General features: G+C 46.9%; 1 protein-coding gene across 1 annotated transcript in view; it reads right to left on the reverse strand.

Moving 5' to 3' along the window:
• Positions 1-18,057: 18,057 nt before the first annotated feature.
• Positions 18,058-19,745, reverse strand: part of LOC144175195 (solute carrier organic anion transporter family member 4A1-like) — a 35,400-nt gene continuing 33,712 nt past the window's right edge. The window contains exon 12 of the mRNA XM_077704298.1: positions 18,058-18,335. Within this exon, the coding sequence (XP_077560424.1) occupies positions 18,058-18,335 (278 nt within the window). The remainder of the gene's footprint in view (positions 18,336-19,745) is intronic.

The following is a 19,745-nucleotide window of genomic DNA, read 5'->3' on the forward strand; positions in this document are numbered from 1 at the left end:
GGGTGCACCCCTCCACGCATGGTCTCCTTGAGGGGAAGCAAGCATTGGTACTAAAGAGTACGTTATCCTTAGGGTTGTTCGTTTTCAGGTTTTATATTTTAACCCAAAAGTGTTTTATGCCGGGATACACCAATATTTCACTGACGTCATATCCGCCCCGGAAATCACGCCCCAGTGCAACTTTCCCGCTCATGACAGTCCGTTCAACAGTGATTACTCTGTAGTTATTTAGCGGAATGCGAAATAGTTTCGCGCAGCTAATATTGGGGGTGGAAACTTGTTTTGTACACAGTTTCAGGTCTAGCACATTGCGCGACTAAGCTCCAGAGCTATGGAAACTATCCCTTACAAATGCATGGGGAGTAAGATTTGACAGCGAATTACACAAGAAATATTCAGAATTCGGGAAACTACTTCTAGAGTTTTTATCTCCACGTTGCCTTCTTGCTTTATGGCAAAAATCACAATCCTAGAGTTTATCAGCAGGAAGTCTTTCGCCAAGCACGCTCACAAGAGAGCCACCGACCCGCAAATCATGCTAATTTCGCAGCAGATTTCGCTGGACGTTCGTGTTTTACCGATTCCTGTCAGAGAGGAATCAACCCCAGTTGTTTTGTTTATTCAACAAACACACTAAAAGCAGACTGCAAAATTGTACGAACTCGTGTCTGTTCACGGAGTGTTCGAACGGACTTCTTAATTGTTCTGCGTACACATTGAGTGGTCTTGTTTTACTTATCACAGCAGCTTTGTGCTGCAATAACTTAAGCGCTTTTAACCATGTCGGATTGCGAAAACAAGAGCCAGCTGTAAGATAAGTGTGCCGCGTGAAAAGTAAGCTCTGATTAACCACTAACACGGATATCGTCGGATAGCTGGTTCTTTGTGGGTGCGTTCGCATCTGTCGGCTCGTTAACCCCTTACACGTTTCTGTTGCTGCGCAGTCATAGCCGGCGACTGCATATTGCTGTCAATTACCCACAGCAATTTGTTTTGACATAAAGAATACGTTGTGCCAAGAGTGGCGTCCTACGGTATTAAAAGCAGAACACTAAAGCAGAGTTCGCCGACATTTCATAAAAACAAGGTGGCGTCTGGCACTACTTCACTCTTACTAACGTAATGTAACTATCTGATCTAACAGTATATCCGGACTACAACCGACGCCCTTGCAACGAGGAAGCTAAGACCCATCCTTCTTAGCACAACGGGAAGCGCTATGCCCTCTGCCAGCTTAGTCTTGAAATTCGAACGCCACCGGATGGACCTCCAGGCACCGCGTAACAAATAAGCCGAGGTGGGTTGCCGCTACCGTGCACCAATTCAGACTCACCTACAGCCCGTAGCCTTCGATTTTGCTGATTTACGCACACTCAGCAGCGGACTAGGCAAAACTGGGTTGGGAGCGTCTCTGAAAAACGGCAGAGCGCAAACTGTCGAAAATGGCCTCTTCCTCTTCTTCTGCTCCCTCTTCTTTTGCTGCTGCTTTCACAGCAGTTGGGCTTGGTAACCTTGGTGCGCTTTTAACCTTGGGGTTGGGCATCGAAAAATGACACCTATTGTTCAATCCTTTTGGTCCACAGAATATGCTCGGCGCCGCTCCGGGGTTCCTCGGCGCCGCTCCGGGGGTCCTCCCCGCCACCACCGACCCCTCTTTTACAATGGCCATAACAATGGTTATTCCCAAAGTTTATTCCCCGGGCGGGAATGAGAAACGTCTACGTTTGTCCGCAAGGGTAAAGATCGGGTCTTTCCAATTTTCATTCAGGTAATCAGCTAGGAAGTATAGTCAGTCGTAAATTACAAACAGACGTGCTTTGTTTCGTGCACTCCGTGGAGCTTGTGCAGCTTTGTAGATCATCCGTTTTCACAGAATGGAAGGGCACTAATTTCTTAACTTCGCTTAACTCTATAATATCCCACTTAATGTCCAAGAGCTTCTCTAGTAGTACAGTTAAACTTCCTTCGTTAGACAGAGTGCTTGCGTTTAATGGTGCTAGGGTCAAGTTCGAATAATGGCCTGTCCGGACCGAGAGATAATAAGCAGCCTCCACTGTATCGCTGTTATGACCGCCGCCGTAGACAGGTGCTCTACAGCTGCTGAGGACTGATGGCCGAGGTTTGAGTTGGTCAGTAATGGGAATTGGCGGCCATCTACTACACCAAAGTGGCCAGATCCTTCCCTGCGATGGAGTGCTGTTTGTGTCCCAAGAGCCTTCCTAGCATGGTTGAACCTTCTTAGTGTACCCTTCTTTGTATCCGAGATAAATAAGTTTGCCCAGTCGCACCACGGCAACAAAGCCTCCGACAACAGAGTTCCGCTAAGCCACGCGGGTTTTTTGTCGCACTTGTCATATTGATCTCACAACGTTAAGCTCACACGGTGCAAGGAACATCTCGGCCGGACAGATCGCAAATCACGCCAATCACGAAAACTGAAATCGGTACATTCTTGGTGAAGTGGGGGGTGCACGCAGCAGAAGACATACTTTTCTAATGCAGGATGGCAAATTCTTGCACAAGGTAATAAAAGTGCTCCTTCTGTGCGGATTTACTGTGTGGATTTACGCCTCTGTGCGGATTTACTGAGCAATCCCTAAAAATTAGAAGGTGATTGGGATAAGAGTTCTCAAAATGTTCATGAACCAAAAATCTGGCTGCTTCTACTGGCGTGTTTCACTTGTCTCTCATGTGAGGAACATGTAGCTGACACTGAAGGTTCTCGTGAGACCATAGGGGCTATGAGGTTGGACGTTTCTCCGGCCACTGATGGCATAATATTTTTAGAGTGTTAAAAGCAGTGTGCGCCTGAGGGGCCGTCCTTGTTCGAAGCCACCGCAGTGCTTTTCCAGCACTGGTTTCCCCTGGATGCATTACCTGCATCAGTAACCTCTGTGACGCCATCTAGCGGAGTGTAGCAGACTGGATCTCCCGCATGACCTTCTCGTTTACCGCTCCCTGAGGAACTCCAATTGCTGTCCTCAGCCTTTTCCTGTGCAACGCTTCCAGACACGATCATGATGATTGTGGGGTTAACGCGCCGACGCAGCGCAGGCGATGAGGCGCGCCGTAGTGGAGGGCTCCGGATTAATTTTGACCAGCTGGGGATATTTAACGTGCGCCGAAATCTCCTACACACGGGCGTTTTTGCTTTTCGCCTCCATCAGAAAAGCTGCCGCTGCGGCCGGGAATCGAACCCGCGACCTCGCGCTGCTTCGAGACACTCATACTGGCATTCTAAGGGGAGATCAAAGGCAACTGGTATAGAATACGACTCAAAATCAGCGCTGAGTGCAGCCTAATCATGGACGCCGCGTGATTCCCACACTTAGCTCAAGCAATTCTCAAAATGTTCACACGGAGAAGCAGAGCCGAAATAGTAATATCGACTGCCCGTCGCCAATACAGTCTGCTGTCCAGGATGACACCAAGGAAACGCACGTGAGGGGCTTGACGGACAGACAGGCGGCCCAATGTTAAATTAACACGGGTGGTCCGTCGCCGGTCCCCAGGGAAAAACAAAACAGGACTTCTCGGCCGAGCGCGTCCGACAGAGGACAAATACTTCAGCACGCTGTGAACGCTCCGTTGAGCCATCAATGCCAGTCGCCTATGATGATATCTGGGCAACGAGATGCAAACATCGTCAGCGTACACGGATACGTGCGTTCGTTGTCGAACTTCTTTTAGTGCCCCAGGTAGCCAAGCCATAGCCATATTGAAAAGAATAAGGGATAAAACGCTACAGTGGGTTACCGCCCTTGAGATTCTTCTTTTTTTGTTTCGCACACTCACAACCGTACTTGCATGTACCGGTCTGTGAGAAAGACCTAAACAAAGCGGGGGCGGTTTTCGGAGACTCTCAATGCATCCAGTTTGTCTACTATTGTTTGCCTCAGGACACAGTCATAAGCATTCGAAACGTCAAAAACCAGTGCCATAGTGTACAGTTCATGCACTCCATTATGTTCGACATGGCTGATAAACTCCAGAACACTATACTGGTACACAACCTCTGTTTTCGTGTAAACCGATTGTTTCTTGTGCAACTACTGTGCCTTGCACGTCTGCAAGATATTGAACTCGTTGCGCAAGTAATATGTCCCTGTGGCTTCAGTGTTCGCATTTCCGCTCGAACCACGTGTCGAGAAAGTGCGGTTTTTGATTACGAAACAACTGTTGGTGAATTCCAAGCCCCAAATTTTTTTCCTATCTCTGACGAGCATGGCGGTCGCCCGACTATATTCTTTCAGCTCTTTGGCAAACGGTTGGAAATGTTTTCTCTTGCGACATTTTCGACTCTCATTCCAGCATGTTCAATGTCACGTGAACAGCCGCCTGCCAAGCACGTATACATCGCCAGTCTGCCCACACCGCAGTGATAGGCGGGCGCTACCTGAACAAGGCTGGCAAAAGGCGCATGCTCTCTGTTCCCACGAGGTCCGCGCATAACGGTATTGACGGAGTAAAACGTCGCTATACTTTTTTGAAAAGTAGGAACCGGGAAAAATGGCGTGAATATCCCAGTCACAGTAAGCTGCGCGCTCCATGCTAGCCACTTTGATGCCGGCAGGAAGGAATCTGGTGACTAATAGTCGCGCAGTCAACAGTAGACCAGGAAATGACTTTAATAACCCGAGAACACGTTGTTAAATCTAAAAGAGATTGATTTAGCCTCTTGGCATAGATAGTAGAATCAGGACTAAACCAATCTTCTTCCTATTATTATTATTATTATTAATATTATTATTATTATTATTGTTACTATTATTATTATTATTATTATTATTATCATTATTATTATTATTATTATTATTATTATTATTATTGTTCGTCTTTATGTGCCGCTAAAGTGGACCAGGAAACATGATACCTTTTGCAACCCCAATTGTCTGCGTGTCTTGTGCCCTGTGTGCCGACTGCAATGCACATACAATCGGTACTCGGATTACCTTGATATATTTAATGATTGCCCTACTCTGTTTCGCAAACATGTCTGTGAGTTTGTATTGGCGTAACTGCCAACTTTTGTTATTCTGCATTTGTCTTTTATCCTTGAGTTCATGCACTCAAATGACTTTCATTCCGTAACTTCAACATAAGCTATCCTTTCGTTTTTTTTTGTATTTTGTATTTTATTTTGTATTTGAAAGATGTGTACATTATGTTTCGTGTGTTTCTGTTTCCGTGCGCCAGCACAAAGGCCGACCCCGGCTGTTCCTGGGCACGCAAATAAATGATTGATTGATTGATTGATTGATTGATTGATTATTATTATTATTATTATTATTATTATTATTATCTTGCGGCAAGATGGCGCCCAGCAAGGATTGCTGTATTCTATGCTCCTGTGTTTTTTACGGTAAACAAAAGTTTTTCCGCTGCCTTTCCTGTAACAAACGCGTGCACGCGAAGTGTGTTGTGTGGCCGGACGCTGAGCTTCAACTCCTGAGTTCTGGCGCTCGGCCGTTCAAGTGCAACATCTGTGAAACGGCTGAGGCGGCGGCTAGGCCTAGCGGAGCCGGCGACGACATCGGCACGTCCGCAAGCGGGGCTCCTTCCCCCTGCTCCCTTCGACGAGACTCGCCGCCCGTCGTCGAGAAGGCCCCGGCCCCGCCGTCCCAGCCGGTTGACCTTGACGCCGAAGCTGCCGGTCTCCGCGCGCTCCTCATCGACGCGCTGGACGGAATTTCTTTCCTCAGCGACCAAGTGGCCCGGCTGCGGGAGAACAACGACCTCATGCGCCGGGAAAACGCGCTCTCTTTCGACCGCCTCCGTCAAGAGAGGGAGGGAGACCGCGCCCATTATGCGAAAGTGGTTAGTTCCCTGCGTGCGGAGGTGTGCTCCTTGCGTGCCGAATTGCTTCGTCGCCCCCCTGCCTTGCAGGATGAAGTACGTCGCAGCTCGGAAAAGCCTTCTTTCACGCAAGTTGTCTACAAAGAAGTGTCGCCGTCGGCTACGTCGGCTCCGCTGCAGTCGGTGTCTTCGGCTTTTCCGACACTGCCTCCCACTCCGTCCCCACTTTCCCCGCTGCGATCTGTGTCTGTGCTTGATCGTAACCCACCTACTATTGAGAAGAAGCGCCGAAGCCAGGCATGTGTAGGTGCATCGGACACATGTGGACTCGTAGTCGTTCCGCAGCCGAAGCGCCCCAAAGCTATGTTCGTCTCAAAGCTTTCCCCATCCACCACCTCTGCTAGCCTTAATGCCCATCTGTCAACTTTAGGTGTCTCGTCCTTGAGCTGCCGACGACTGAAGACGAAGTTTGACACGTACGCATCCTTTTATATATCCGTCAGTGAAGAGTTTTTCGAGCGCTTGAATGACCCCGCTGTTTGGCCGAAAGACTGCCTCTTTAAGGAGTTTCGAGGCATGTTTCGCGAAGGCATGCTTCACAGCTCTGAGCGCATCACATAAGAAACGCAATGATGACTAGTACTTTGGATGTGTTTTATCAGAATGTGCGCGGTCTTCGTACTAAGGCAACTGACTTCTTTGGTAATGTTCTGGCTTCGTATTTTCCGTTAATAGCTATCTCTGAAACTTGGTTGTGCCCTGATATTCTGTCCAGTGATTATTTCCCTCAAAATTACCATGTATATCGTAGTGATCGTGCCTTGACGGGAAGCAAACAAAAAGGGGGTGGGGTCCTTCTTGCCGTCGACAAATCTCTCCCGAGTGTGCTTTGTAGTGATATTCAGAATGCAGATGAGTCTGTATGGGTTGAAATTCTTATCTCTAAAACTGAAAAACTTCTTGTTGGGGTTTTTTACATTCCCCCTGATGTAGCTCCTGACGCATTCAATCAGTTAGTTTCCTCCATTGAACAAGAGCTTATTACTCAATGCAACCGCAAGGTCCTCCTTCTTGGAGACTTTAACGCTCCTGGCGTTCAGTGGAGCCATCTATCCTGTTCCCACCATAACCACCACATTGAACAGAAGGGTAATAGATTACTAGATTTTTCGTCTTTCACTTCCATGGCACAGCATAATCACATAGAAAACTGCAGTGGAAACATTTTGGACCTGTGTTTTTCGAATTTTGATGATGTTAGTGTGTCACACTCTGATTGTCCTTTAGTTAGACCTGACAGATTTCATCCTCCTCTTTCTATTTCCTGTTCCCTTCCCACAATGCTCCACCATTCCGTAAGTTCCTGCAACACGCAACCTCGCTACGCTTTCGCCCGGGGAGATTACGTTGGGCTGTATGATTACTTTTCTGCTGTCCCTTGGTCGACAGTCATTGACGAACCTGATGTCAATGAACAAGTTGACCGTTTTACTGAGATTGTACTTTTGGGTATGAAGAAATACATCCCGCAATATTTACCAAAGAAGTTCAAATTCCCACACTGGTTTTCTTCTGAATTGCGGGATGCCCTTAAACTCAAAGAACGTGCGCATAGAAAGATGAAGCGCTCTGGTGCGAACCAGTTCACTCGGGAGTTTCGGCGCCTACGTGCCTTATGCAAAATATTGCACAAGCGTGATCATGCTTCATACCTGGCATCAGTAGAAGCTAAAGCAACCCATCAACCGGGAGCCTTCTGGAAGTACATTCATTCAAGATCTAGTAAAACTAAAGAATCTATTCGTTTACTAGACTCCAACGGCAATGAGGTTGCGGAGGTGGCCGACTGCTTTGCTCGTCAGTTTTCTTCTTTTTTTGGAATTAGCGGTGGCAGTGATAACAGTAGCGCCCCTTGTCACCAGGGCGGTAACTCTGGTTGTTTCCAACTGGATGAGAACATCGTGCGGACCAGTATCAAGCGGCTAAAGCCCTCGCTTTCTTGTGGACCAGATGGTATTCCTGGCGCCATTCTAAAAACGTATGCAAACATATTCGTTCCAGTGTTCACTTCAATGTTTAATAACTGTCTCCGGTCTGGCACGTTCCCTCGCTCATGGAAAATCTCTCGCGTATTCCCTGTATTCAAGTCAGGCCCAAAAACTGACGCCATAAACTATAGGCCAGTCTCGCTCCTTTGTTCTGCCTCTAAACTATTCGAGTTATCTCTTCATATGGTGTTGTCTTTCTCACTTAAACACGTCCTCATTCCTAATCAACATGGCTTTATGCGTGGTCGTTCAACTTCCACAAACCTCGCGTGCTTCATGGAGCAGGCTGTCCCAGCAATCGTTGGTAGAAGCCAGCTTGATGTGGTCTACTGTGACATGAGCAAGGCCTTTGATGTAGTCAACCACTCGTTATTGCTTGCCAAGCTCATTCTGTTAGATGTCCACGCTTCTTTGGTGGGTCTTATACGTTGCTATCTCCAGCAGCGATATTGCTATGTAAGTGTTAACGGTCAAACTTCATTTAGGTACAAAGCAACAAGTGGTGTACCCCAGGGATCTGTTCTGGGTCCCCTTCTTTTCTCCATTTTCATTAACGATGTTGCTTCTGTAATTCAAAATTCTTCTTTTTTGTTGTATGCTGATGATATGAAAATCTTTAGAGAAGTGCGCAATATTCATGACTGTAATTATCTTCAGGCTGATATTGCGTCATTCCATCGTTGGTGCACCAAAAACGACCTAATTTTGAACCCCTCAAAAACGAAAGTTGTCTCCTATAGTAGAAAAACTCAACAGCTGCAATACTCTTATAAAATTGCAAGCACTGCATTGCCGAGGGTGACTGAAATTCGAGACTTGGGAGTACTATTTGATTCTTCTCTGACTTTCTCTTCCCACGTTACACAAATTACCCGTCGCTCTCTTCGATGTCTGGGTGCTGTTTGCAGGTATTCTAGAGAGTTTAAAGGTCCTCTTCCTTTTTTAAAGTTGTATTCGGCTCTCTGCCTACCTCTTCTCGAATACGGCTCTGTTGTTTGGAATGGAACTTGCAAGTCCAATAGTGACCGTATCGAAAGAGTTCAAAATAAGTTCCTCTTTATCTTTAAGCACCGCTTCCGTCATGTGCTAGAAGACGCTAACGGCAGTGTGCCTTTTCTGAAAAGTCTTCCTTCCCTTCGGTGTCGACGAATGCGAGCTGATATTATCTTTCTTTATAAACTTCTTCATGGGGATATTTTGTGTGACGACTTGGTTACACTTATCAATGTCAACTTGCCGAACAAACTTTTCCGAACATTTCGAACTTTTAGAACAGATGCTTTAAGTAGAAGACGCTCGTCCATCTGCAGAATACAATGTGCATATAATGAATATTCTGATCGTCTTGATATATTTCAGAGCTCTTTTTCTTTGTTCTCAAACGACTTGAAAACTGTTGTAGCTTAAGTGCCTTTAGTCATTGCAAATTTATGTGCTGTATTTATTTTAGGCAAATCATGTTCTTGTTTGTTTGTTTTTCACATTTCCTGGTTTTGCGTTGCTTGAATTTCTGTAGGTTTGAGTGCCAGTGCTTGTAATGCTGAACTTCTTTCAAAGTTGAAACTTCCGAACATTTTGTTATAAAACCTTCGTGTTATGCGTATAACTTATCGCTGTCATGTTCAGTGAGTATTTCCTGTTTTTCACGTGCCTTGAACATTTCGCTGTCCGAGTGTCATGGCTTGCAACGCTAGGTCTCCTGTTTCTTTTCTTTTCTTTTCTTTTTTTCTTTTTTTTTTTGCTGTTTTGCTTTCTGAGATTACTGTAACTATCTTTACTTTATTGTTTCTTTCATGCATACAGTTTTGTGTGTTGTGTTGTCTTGATTTTAGTTTGTTTTTATGTACGATTTGTATATGGTGTACCAGTACCAAGACCCTAGGGTTGTTCCTGGGCACCGAAAATAAAGGTTGATTGATTGATTGATTGATTGATTGATTGATTATTATTATTCCAGCCCTGTCGTGTGGCCTTTACGACGGGCAGAGCAACATAGGCATCTTCTTTTTTTATTTTTTACCTGTACCCAGGCTCCGCCTGTGCTTTATTTCTGTCATTTTCACTACTTCAATTTGTGTGTGTCTTGTCGCTTGTTGTTTCTTGCTGTATGTTTCTTGTATTTTGTTTTCATGTAACTACCCGTGCGCCAGCACTCAGGCCTCTGGCTGTTCCTGGGCGCGTAAATAAACATGATTGATTGATTGATTGATTGATTGATTGATTGATTATTATTATTATTATTATTATTATTATTATTCTCGTCTTGTTCCTCCTTCTCCTTTTAAGGGTAAAAGCGCATACGCACTGAGGGTGGTTGGCGAGGACCTAAGAGTGATCTCATGAGCGAAAGTGCGCACTTTACAATTGTAAAACAACAATTTTTAAGAGAATGGCCTACTCCTCTTCTTCTGCTTCGTGTTGTTTCACTTTTTCTAAATTAGGGTTAACTACTGCATCATTCATTGCTGTCTAACAGTCCTACGCCAACATCGAAACTTGCCTCTCTTTATGAAATTACATTTCTTTCATCAAGCAATCCTTCAAAGTCTCGCCTGCACTAACTGCGGCCAATGTCTCTACGAATTTGCCTCATTCCTAACTAATCGCACTACAACGATGTGAATTGGGCACCTCCGGTCCTTCACTATACAAACTATACCTAATGGAATCCCACAAAGCTCAGTGATATCTCTGCTACTATTCAACATCGGCATAGAAGACCTACCTCCTCTCTTAACAACTATCCCCAACCTGTGACACACCTATACCCCAATACTCTCACACTGTCGACTACTATGGGCTCAACAGGTGACCAACAAGACGCCCTTCAAGGTGCCATCCTAAACACCTAAATGGCGCGCCAGCTCTATACGGGATCCCTAACTCAGCATTAGTAATCAACCCATTCCTAACGTCCCCCACCTCCGAATTCTGGGGCTCCCCGTTCCGAAAGGTGGGTCGGGTGCCCAAACAATCCGACCGCTCCAACTTACTGTCTGAAAATAATGCACCTTATCCATCCAGTTTCTCACCGAAGATTTCGCCTCCAGGAATCAGATACTCGGCGCATAATCCAAGCTATCCTTATCAGCCGGATTGCATACAGTGCTCTGTACCTAGCCCTAAAACCCTCCGAATAAAACAAACTGAACACTTCGATACGGCAAGCCTACAAAATGGCACTAGGCTTTCCCCCAAAACCGCAACAAAAAAATTACTACAACTCGGCGTCCACAATACGTGTGAACAAATCTAGGAAGTGCATTAAATTTTTTTAATTTCCACGCCTCCAACTCAACACCACCGGGAGAGCGACCTTCCGCCGACTGGGGTATTCGACCACACGACAGCAAGACGAGAAGAAACGCTGTTCCAGCCCTACTCGACAACACATCAAAGTGGATCCAATCCCCTGTAACACGCATCCGACCTAACACAAGACACGACGAGCAGCAAGGGCACGAGCAATCTATGTGCAGTATGATCACCTCCCATTCACTCGCTATGCAGGCGCCTCTCCATACCCCCCCAAATCTGCCCGCGCTGCCAGTGTAACGGATGCCAACGAAAAAGAATTAACCGCATTCACGACCATTACACAATCAATAGAAACAATTGAAGAAGCTGTTATCGCCCTAGCCGATACCACTTCCGAAGACTACACAGCTATGTTGGCATACTCCGGAGCTGCATGCCACGATTTCCTGATCGGGGGAATATCCCTACCGGCATTGGCTATACTGCAACAAATTAAACTGCTTCCAGAACTACAGATTGTCTGGTCATCTGTCCACGAATTACTCAAAGGAACTGAGTCGGCACACGCCGCTGCCCGTGCCCATATACACCGGGCTGTTTTCCAAGAGGGTGATAACGTACAAGATGACGACATCATCAAGCCTACGCCCCCGCGAAAATACGCCGATAGTGGGCGCCAACAGTACCCAGAACCCCACCCACACCAATTCAGAACTGAAACTACAATTTTCGGACGACTACGAACGAACTCTTACCCCCCCCCCTCCCAATAACCTACTCCATGCAATGCATCCCACCTCCTACCAAGAATCCTGCAAATAGTGCCCCCTTGATACCCTATACCAAATGGTAGGGGAGAGTCAACAACCTCCGTTCCTTACCCCTTATATTCGACGTACATACGACGTATATACAAGACGGACCAGCTCCCGCCTCTCCTCCCAGCGTAGCCTGGTGTAGAGGGCTCGGGTGGCCAGAGCAGGCCAGGATACCTCGGACTATAGGGTACCTCGGACTAGACATCAGCACCTAAGGCTCACCTAAATAGATTGCTGTTCCTCCAAAGCTTCCATGGCAGGACGCGCTCTCCGTTGAAGGGAATTATGATTTTAGCCAGAGCACTGCATTTTTTGCCGTGTTAGGAGCGTGCAGCTCGCAACCTGGGATTTCTCGATTCGCCCGTGCGAAGCCCAAACTGTCGTCACCAGTAGGGAACATCCCCGCATAGCTGTGTTGCTTAGCAGTTAATCCTGGATTTGGTTTGAAACGTCTATATCTGCGAATAGCGGCTTGCGCCGCAATGGTACCCGTAAAAACATTTTTTAGCCGACATAAATAAAAAAGAAAAGTGCGTGGCCTCTTCTGAACCCACAAAGCCGTGAGCGACCTCCTACTACCAACATTCAAATCGAGGGCGAGCGGCACTGGCGGCACACCATCCAATCTCCCCAAGTCCAGTCGTTACAGCGATTTACTGCTCCCCTACCATCAGAGCCGCCGCCACTACCTACCCCCTCACCCATCCCTCAACACTTGCGACGCCCATGGCGCAGACTACAAACGCCAACGTACTTCATTACCCCTATCCTTCATCATATATCCCACCCCCCTCCCTACATACGCTTACAAGTGCCCAACCCAATAGGACATACCAACTCGTATAGGCATGCACAGAACACCCAAACCCCTCCCTTGCCCAACCCCGGAGCAGGGGAAGTTCGGGCTGACCAGCTGTCAGCTCGGGACTCAGGTACACCTGATCTCCCGGGCTAGAGCAGCAGCTTGATCCGTGGGGAAGAACTTTTTCGTTTCGTGCTCCCGCCGCGGAGGGAAGTTTGGGGCGCGATTGCGACGGCCGGGCGTAAATCCCCAGGCTACGCTTTGAAATCCAAGGATGTCCAAGTAGGTATCCCCAGCGTGATGCATACAGTGAGCTAGGAATACCAAACATTAAAGGGACACGGAAGTGAACTTGTAAAGCTCACATTTTTGCTTCCAGTGCGCAGACAGGCTCAAATGAACACGCGTTTCATCGTTGTTCCGGGCGAAAAGACGGTATTTATGTTATAAAGCCTGAAAGAGTAAAAACTACCATGCATGGTCTGCGGCGGGTGCACCAACTAACCACAGTGACGTCGGTAAAGGTGCTACGTGCTTGGACGATGTCGAAGATTAGCATTCAAACTAGTTTCGGTTCTGTGAAACATTATGCTTGACATCCGACTTTTTGTTGGATGGGCATTCTCGATATCTCAAAGATCGCCATACCGCGCTTCTGCCATGTTGTCGGCTGTAAAATGCCTCAGATAAGCCTACCAGTTCGGCTTAAAATTGTAGCAATCACTGGCCGAGGCTTACGCAGCGGGTAAACGCACTCCGCGTTACCGCAAGCGCTCAAATGCAATTCGCTTTCCCCGATCTTTGGAGCTTGCCTGGCTCATGCCTGTATTGTAAAAAGTGTCTTCGCACCAGGCCAAGGGCCAGCTGATTCTGGCCTGTGCCTACTGCCCGCAATCAGTCGGTTCTTATGCTAACAGCACGCCAACGAGAACGCGACAGCGCGTCAGTGTCAGTCTGCGCGCATTCTGTGAACTTGCTCATGCAGAAATGTAACGGCCCAAAAATGGTGAATTCAGCGTAGAAAACATCGGCTGAAAATAAGGAAATCAACTTAAAAAAAAACGAAGTACCCTCGGGGATATGAACTTGCGACATGCAAAATAACATACCTAGCACTCCCGACCACTCGACCCCGAGCCCACACTGTCGGCGAAGGAGAAATATAAGGTATATAATGTTTAGCAACGTGTGGGTACGAGCGAGTTGGTAATCCATTATAACTTTGTTGAGCGCAGCAAAGGGTAGTCAGCAATGAGTAGTATGCGTATCCCTCGCCCTGTGTTCTCTTTGCTGCGCTCAGCAAATTTATAATGGTATATAATATATAAGCAGTTCACACTTTTATTTATTTTCAGCATTTTTTTTATTTATTTCATTTTGTGTTACAACCACAATGAATACAATAGAAGATTTCAGAAGGAGGCAGCAGAAAGCAGCTCAGATGACTATTTGTTGTGTAGCGCTCGTGCAGTAAGCGTTCCCCAAATTTCCACAATGTTTCACATCTAGCAATTGCATTTTCTTAGACGGAAAAGCCTTCGCAGATGTGTGGTCGGGCTTCTAACCGCTGTGCTTGCTCACCCAGCGCAAAAAGGTGCTTCCTGTACCCTAATTTTACACTGAACGGGAGAAGTTTCTCTTGATTTTATTTTTTTAGTACCTATATTAACTTCGCTGACTCTTCTCCCGCCATTCTTTTGGCCTTAGATTTCCTACTAGCGTAGCAGTCAGCGAAGCGCCACATGCGCGCGTGTGCAGCGATGGTGTGCAGCGCCCTGGAATTTGAGCTTGATGCAGTGCACAAACTAACAAAGTAAAGAAAGGCACATTCTTGCACTCACAAACGTGTCGCGGCTTAGTTTGAACTGATCGAATGAAGTGCGACGACCCGTCGGCGGCCGGCGGACTAACCGCTGAGCAATTGGCCCTTCCATCGGGAGTGGGGGAGACGTACTCTCCCCTCAGCGGTTGCGGCGAGCGGGACGCCTTTCCCCCTTTCTAGAGTGTGAGCGCCGATCACGACGGGCCTGGCGCGGCTGCTCCTTTGCCTTGACTACGCTTTGTAGGCATCACGCGTGCAGGTTTAGCACTAATTTTCGCATTCTTTAATGAAATGTTGCTAACAACTGAGCCGAACTATCAGCTTGCGAGTTGCGCACTTTAACGAACACAAGATTTTCGGCAATTTTTTCCTACTGAGCTCTTTTGTACACCTACTTTGGAGTAGTTTCAGAAAATTATTCTACCTTCTTTTTTGTTAAAGACGGTTAAAGGCAACCTGGCTAAAGACAACTTTGCAGCACCGCACTGGGCCATTAATGTCAAAGTCCCCTGCCTGACATTCTGAATTTGGAATTAATATGGGTACTCGCTCTTATAAAACTAATTATCCTCAATTTTTTTCTATTCCGAAATTATCTTTGTAGCACAGGATATTACTGCGACATACTTGTACTGCTGGGGCATTCACACCTTGTTTTAAAGCAGCGTTGCCATCTTACGGTTATAAACGCGTATCTCGAGGTTGCTTATTGAATTGTAGGTAGACAGAAGGTTGGTACGGGCTCTTCAAAGTGAGCCCCACGCGGTGCAGATGTCAGAGGACAGCCCTAAAGTCGAATCGGCCCTGTGCCCGCATCCACATTTCACGTGCCGGTATCCTAAGGTGCCTCGCCGTGCAGAAAATACTCCCGGAATAATACCAATATGTTTCCCTCTGACCGTAATTAGAGCCTTTAACTCTCTCGCTCCAATAGGTAGTGCTTGGGACCTAAAAAAGACCTGTTCAATCGTTTGCAAGGTGTAAAATAATATACCTGTCATTACACCAACGGACAGACGGTGCCGCAACACAGCATCATTATGAAGGGGGCGCTCTGCTGATGCACCCTCTGAGTCAGTGAGTGCATAACTTTATTGAGCCCGAGGCGGGGGTAAGGGAATAAGTGAGATGGGAGTCCCCTTCATTCTTCCCTCCTCAGACGGCGGCCAGGAGTCCTTGCGCCCTGGCGGCGTCTTCGGCCATCTGGACGGCCCGGGAGTTGAACGTCCGGGTCTGAACTCAGCAGTACTGAACACGCTGCTCACTTTGAACTAGTTCGCATAGCAAAGTGTCACCGTGAGAAGTAGAGGCGACCCGTAGTTCGAGCAAAAATTTCATAAGGGATTCGAGTTTGCATAGCAAAGTGTCACCGTGAGAAGTAAAGGCTGCCCGTAGTTAGAGCAAAAATTTAATGAGGGTTTCGCATCAACACGACAGCCCGTGCCCAGTAAAGGACGATCGCAGGCTGGACTGCGCTATTCCTCGAGCAGAGTAGGCTAACTAATTGGGGCCCTAGCAGCATCGCCGTCAGAACTCTCAGCTAATTGGGGCCCTATCAGCATCGCCGTCAGAACTCTCAGATTGTAGTATGAGAACCAGTGATTGAATAAATAACGATTTACCTTGACGAGCATCAGGTAGTGAGGTAGGGCAACCGCCGTGTGGAGGGTCTCCTCTTGGCCTGTTAACTCTGGTCCCCTCTGGCTTCCCGGCCTTCTCTCCCAGAGTACGTAACACGGAGGTCGCTGCTGACCGGCACGCCCGCGTGTTGTTCGTAGGCTGGGTGAGGGTATAGGTGGTAATGGAAGGGGTTCGGTGACACTCCCACTCCTTGAGGTACAAGGTGCCAGGTAAAGGACAGAAATTTCAGGCAGCGGATTAGATGGTGGGGTACATGGGATGTAGTAGAGACCATGGGGATAGCTATCAGTTTGCGCGTGCTCTCAATAGATGGCAAGAATAGATGCGCATATGCCAATATGCGCATATGGAGCAGGGGTATGGACAGCCTATCATTACCATCACTAGTAGTGGTGATCAAAGCAATACCGAGCTCTGCTGTCTCGATAGACGTTGCGAGGACTGTAGCGGCCGTAACTTTTTTGTACAGTAGTAGTGGGTGACGCTCACGGCATGGCCAGGCTGTTGGAGGATACCATGGGGAAGCGTCCGTGCACCGAGCGAAGACAGAGTTCGGGAAGAGTTTCTTGAGGGCTCGTGTATGGTCTTCTTGGCTATCCTTGATATCGATAAAGGACAGTTTTCTTGGCATCATTGCAGGCTTATCACACCGCGGCGTTCAGATTTCCTTCTTCCGAAAGGGGGGAGGGGGTCAATATGTGTAAGCCACCCATCCCCCAATCTTCAGGCGCTCAATTGGCGTTCTTGGGACATGTGTTGCATATACTTTGTTAATTTTTGCGCCGATATCTTCGAGTTTTCGCTCAACATCACTATAAATTTGCTTTCACAATAAAGTTAACAGCGGATTGTATCGCGGCGTTCCGGTGGATTCCTGTTCTGTGCCATCGTCGTTTCTGTGCTTGTTTCTAGGATATAACGTAGCAATCACATGATGCCGCATTGTGTACGCATCGAAATAGCGAAAATATCGACTGGTCACCAGTGTTTCCTGACCCCTACGTACTCATCCGCCATGGCACCTAAATACACGGCACTGTGGCCACGACTGTCACTCTCTAGGCAAACTGCAACGATGTGAGGCTCTGCATCGCAGAACCGCAACTATGTCAGACAGTCACTGCAAGGAGCATAATTGTATGCACCTGCAAGTGTATGTGCTGATAGGAAGACACGAAAGGTTGTATCCACGCCATTATACGTGGCTCCCAAGCGCATATGTTCGCTGTCCTACGAGGCGATGTTCGTTCTACCCCACTACACCAGACCATGATTATCGTGGTATACTTTGATCTTGCAGAATGTCTGAATTGACTCGAGAGATATGAGCGGGAAAAATAATGAGTTCTATAACTCCCATGTGGTTACAAAACACAAAATGACGACAGCGTGCTTTTGCACTGCGAAGAAGGCAGACAGAGCTATCGCTTTGCGCCTCTTAGGTGTTGCTCACTATGCATAATTTCTGTCACTGCTGGTTAGGGTGACACCAGACACAAGCCTTGTTCTAGGTCATTAAGTTGCTGGTTCCTGTGCTTTGTCTTCCTGACCCTTAAGATCACCTTTCACTCTCTCTGTGTGTGTGAGCATACCGGCGTCTTTAAGTGTGCGTGTGTAAGTGTATCTGGATGTAGCCAATCATAGCCTGGTTGACGCCACACTCGCGAGATTATTTTTACAGTATCTTCCACATCTCTTCCTGCTCAGTCTGTGTCCAGATGTGAAGTCATGAGGGACAACGTGGCGTACCACGTTTGGGAGAGATCACAATTGATGGCGCAGAGGATAAAACCTTCGAGACAAACTGGACATTCTGACCTCTCCCTCTAGGCACCCTTTTATTACCAATGGTTATGAGGCACGTGATATCGTTTATTTGTGTGAGCTAGATTTCCGTGATGAGACAAAAGAGGTGGACACCCTGCGCGTGTCACCACCGGACGTCTTGTAGGTAAGGCTGGCGCAAATGAAGAGCACCACCGACAACCCCTTGAGCAGGAGCAGAAGACCGGACATGTAGCCGCCAAGCTTGGCGTTCCTGTAGAGGACGCAATGGCCGCCTTGGTTGGACTGGCCTCCGAAAGTTGTAGACCAGATCTCACAAGCAAAGTCCACCGTCTTGCCGAATATAAGAGGCCCAGGTATGGTACCTGCGAGAGATGGCCCATGTATGACCTTTTGGAGGAGCGTCGTTCCCCTATTTCGCATTATTACGAAAAAATTACTCGAGCATTAAAAGACCTTATGAAACCATCATTACTACAAAATGAGCCTACTGTACACTTCTGCTCTTCAGGGTTTAACTCTCCCGTCCCTTGGTTTCGTTGCCTGCAGTAGCTGAGAAACTTAAATAAAGTACTCTGCCAAATATCTCTCAAGCAAAACTTTTTAAGCTTTTGCCGTGTCAATATTTGTTTGGCGGCATATTTTAAGAACGGTACGACCTTTGATGCAATCAGGGCTGTTGAAATATATATCTATATATATTTAAAGCAACAATTTTAGAATCCGCTTTGAAAAACCAACACTACCGCCAGGTTCGAGAACCTTATCTGATTTATAAGTTTGGGTCAGCGACTCCTCACGCTTGGTATCAATGAAAGTTACAGAAAACGAACGTGCTTATACCTCGATTAAAATCAGCGACTTCATAATTTTTATCACATTCTTCATTAACCCTACCCTTGAGTTTCCCATCAGAATTCGCAGAAACTCCCCAAATACAGCAGGTTTATTAGCGTAATGCGACTTAACAATGCGATTTGTCCATTGGAAGGAGGCCGCATTCGCCCCACCACTTAAAAATGTTTAACTCTTTGTTAACTACGGACCCTACCTATTTCCTGCTCAGTTGCTAGCTCTTGTGCAATGCTCTTTTGTTTACTGTGTCTATTTTGTCCATCCGTGGGGGGCACACCCAAAACACATTCTTCGTTCATGCCTGTATGGATCCCTCCGAACCAGTCTCCCCAACCACTGAATACCTTATTGTATACTTTTTCCTTTTGAAACCGTGATTGTCAAGTCTTCCGCACTTGCAGCCCATGCCCGTTAGGTTGCCCTGTCCTGGAGCAACCTTGACCACGGCCTTGTTAATACGACCCCTTCCTCTCTCTCTCTTTCTCTCTTTTTTGTTGTTGTTGTGACACAGGCTTAGCACGACTGAATGCATCCTCTCCATTTTCGAAACATCTTCCAATCCTTCTCTCAGTTTTCTGCAAACTATATCAGGAATGTGTTCCAAATGTCTGTGACAGCAAAATCATGTAACTGTTCTCTGATGAAGGCAAGTCCTGTTGTGGCTACGTAAGTAAATATTCTTTGTTATGGTTCTTGCTGTGTATCCCACTTTTTACTTATACTTTACAAATATATATCAGACGAACGGGTAACAAACAAACTTTATTGACGTTTCGACCTGGGACAGGCCTTGACCCAGGCCGAAACGTCAATAAAGTTTGTTTGTTACCCGTGCGGCTGTTCGCTCTATGGTATTTTCACCGGGCCCATTGCATCATCTTCTGACGTATATATGTTCTCTTATATATATATATATATAT

Source organism: Haemaphysalis longicornis, unplaced genomic scaffold (genome assembly GCF_048455015.1).
Source record: "Haemaphysalis longicornis isolate Haplotype H1 unplaced genomic scaffold, Haemaphysalis longicornis Haplotype H1 scaffold_3, whole genome shotgun sequence".
In the NCBI taxonomy this organism is placed as follows: Eukaryota; Metazoa; Arthropoda; class Arachnida; order Ixodida; family Ixodidae; genus Haemaphysalis; species Haemaphysalis longicornis.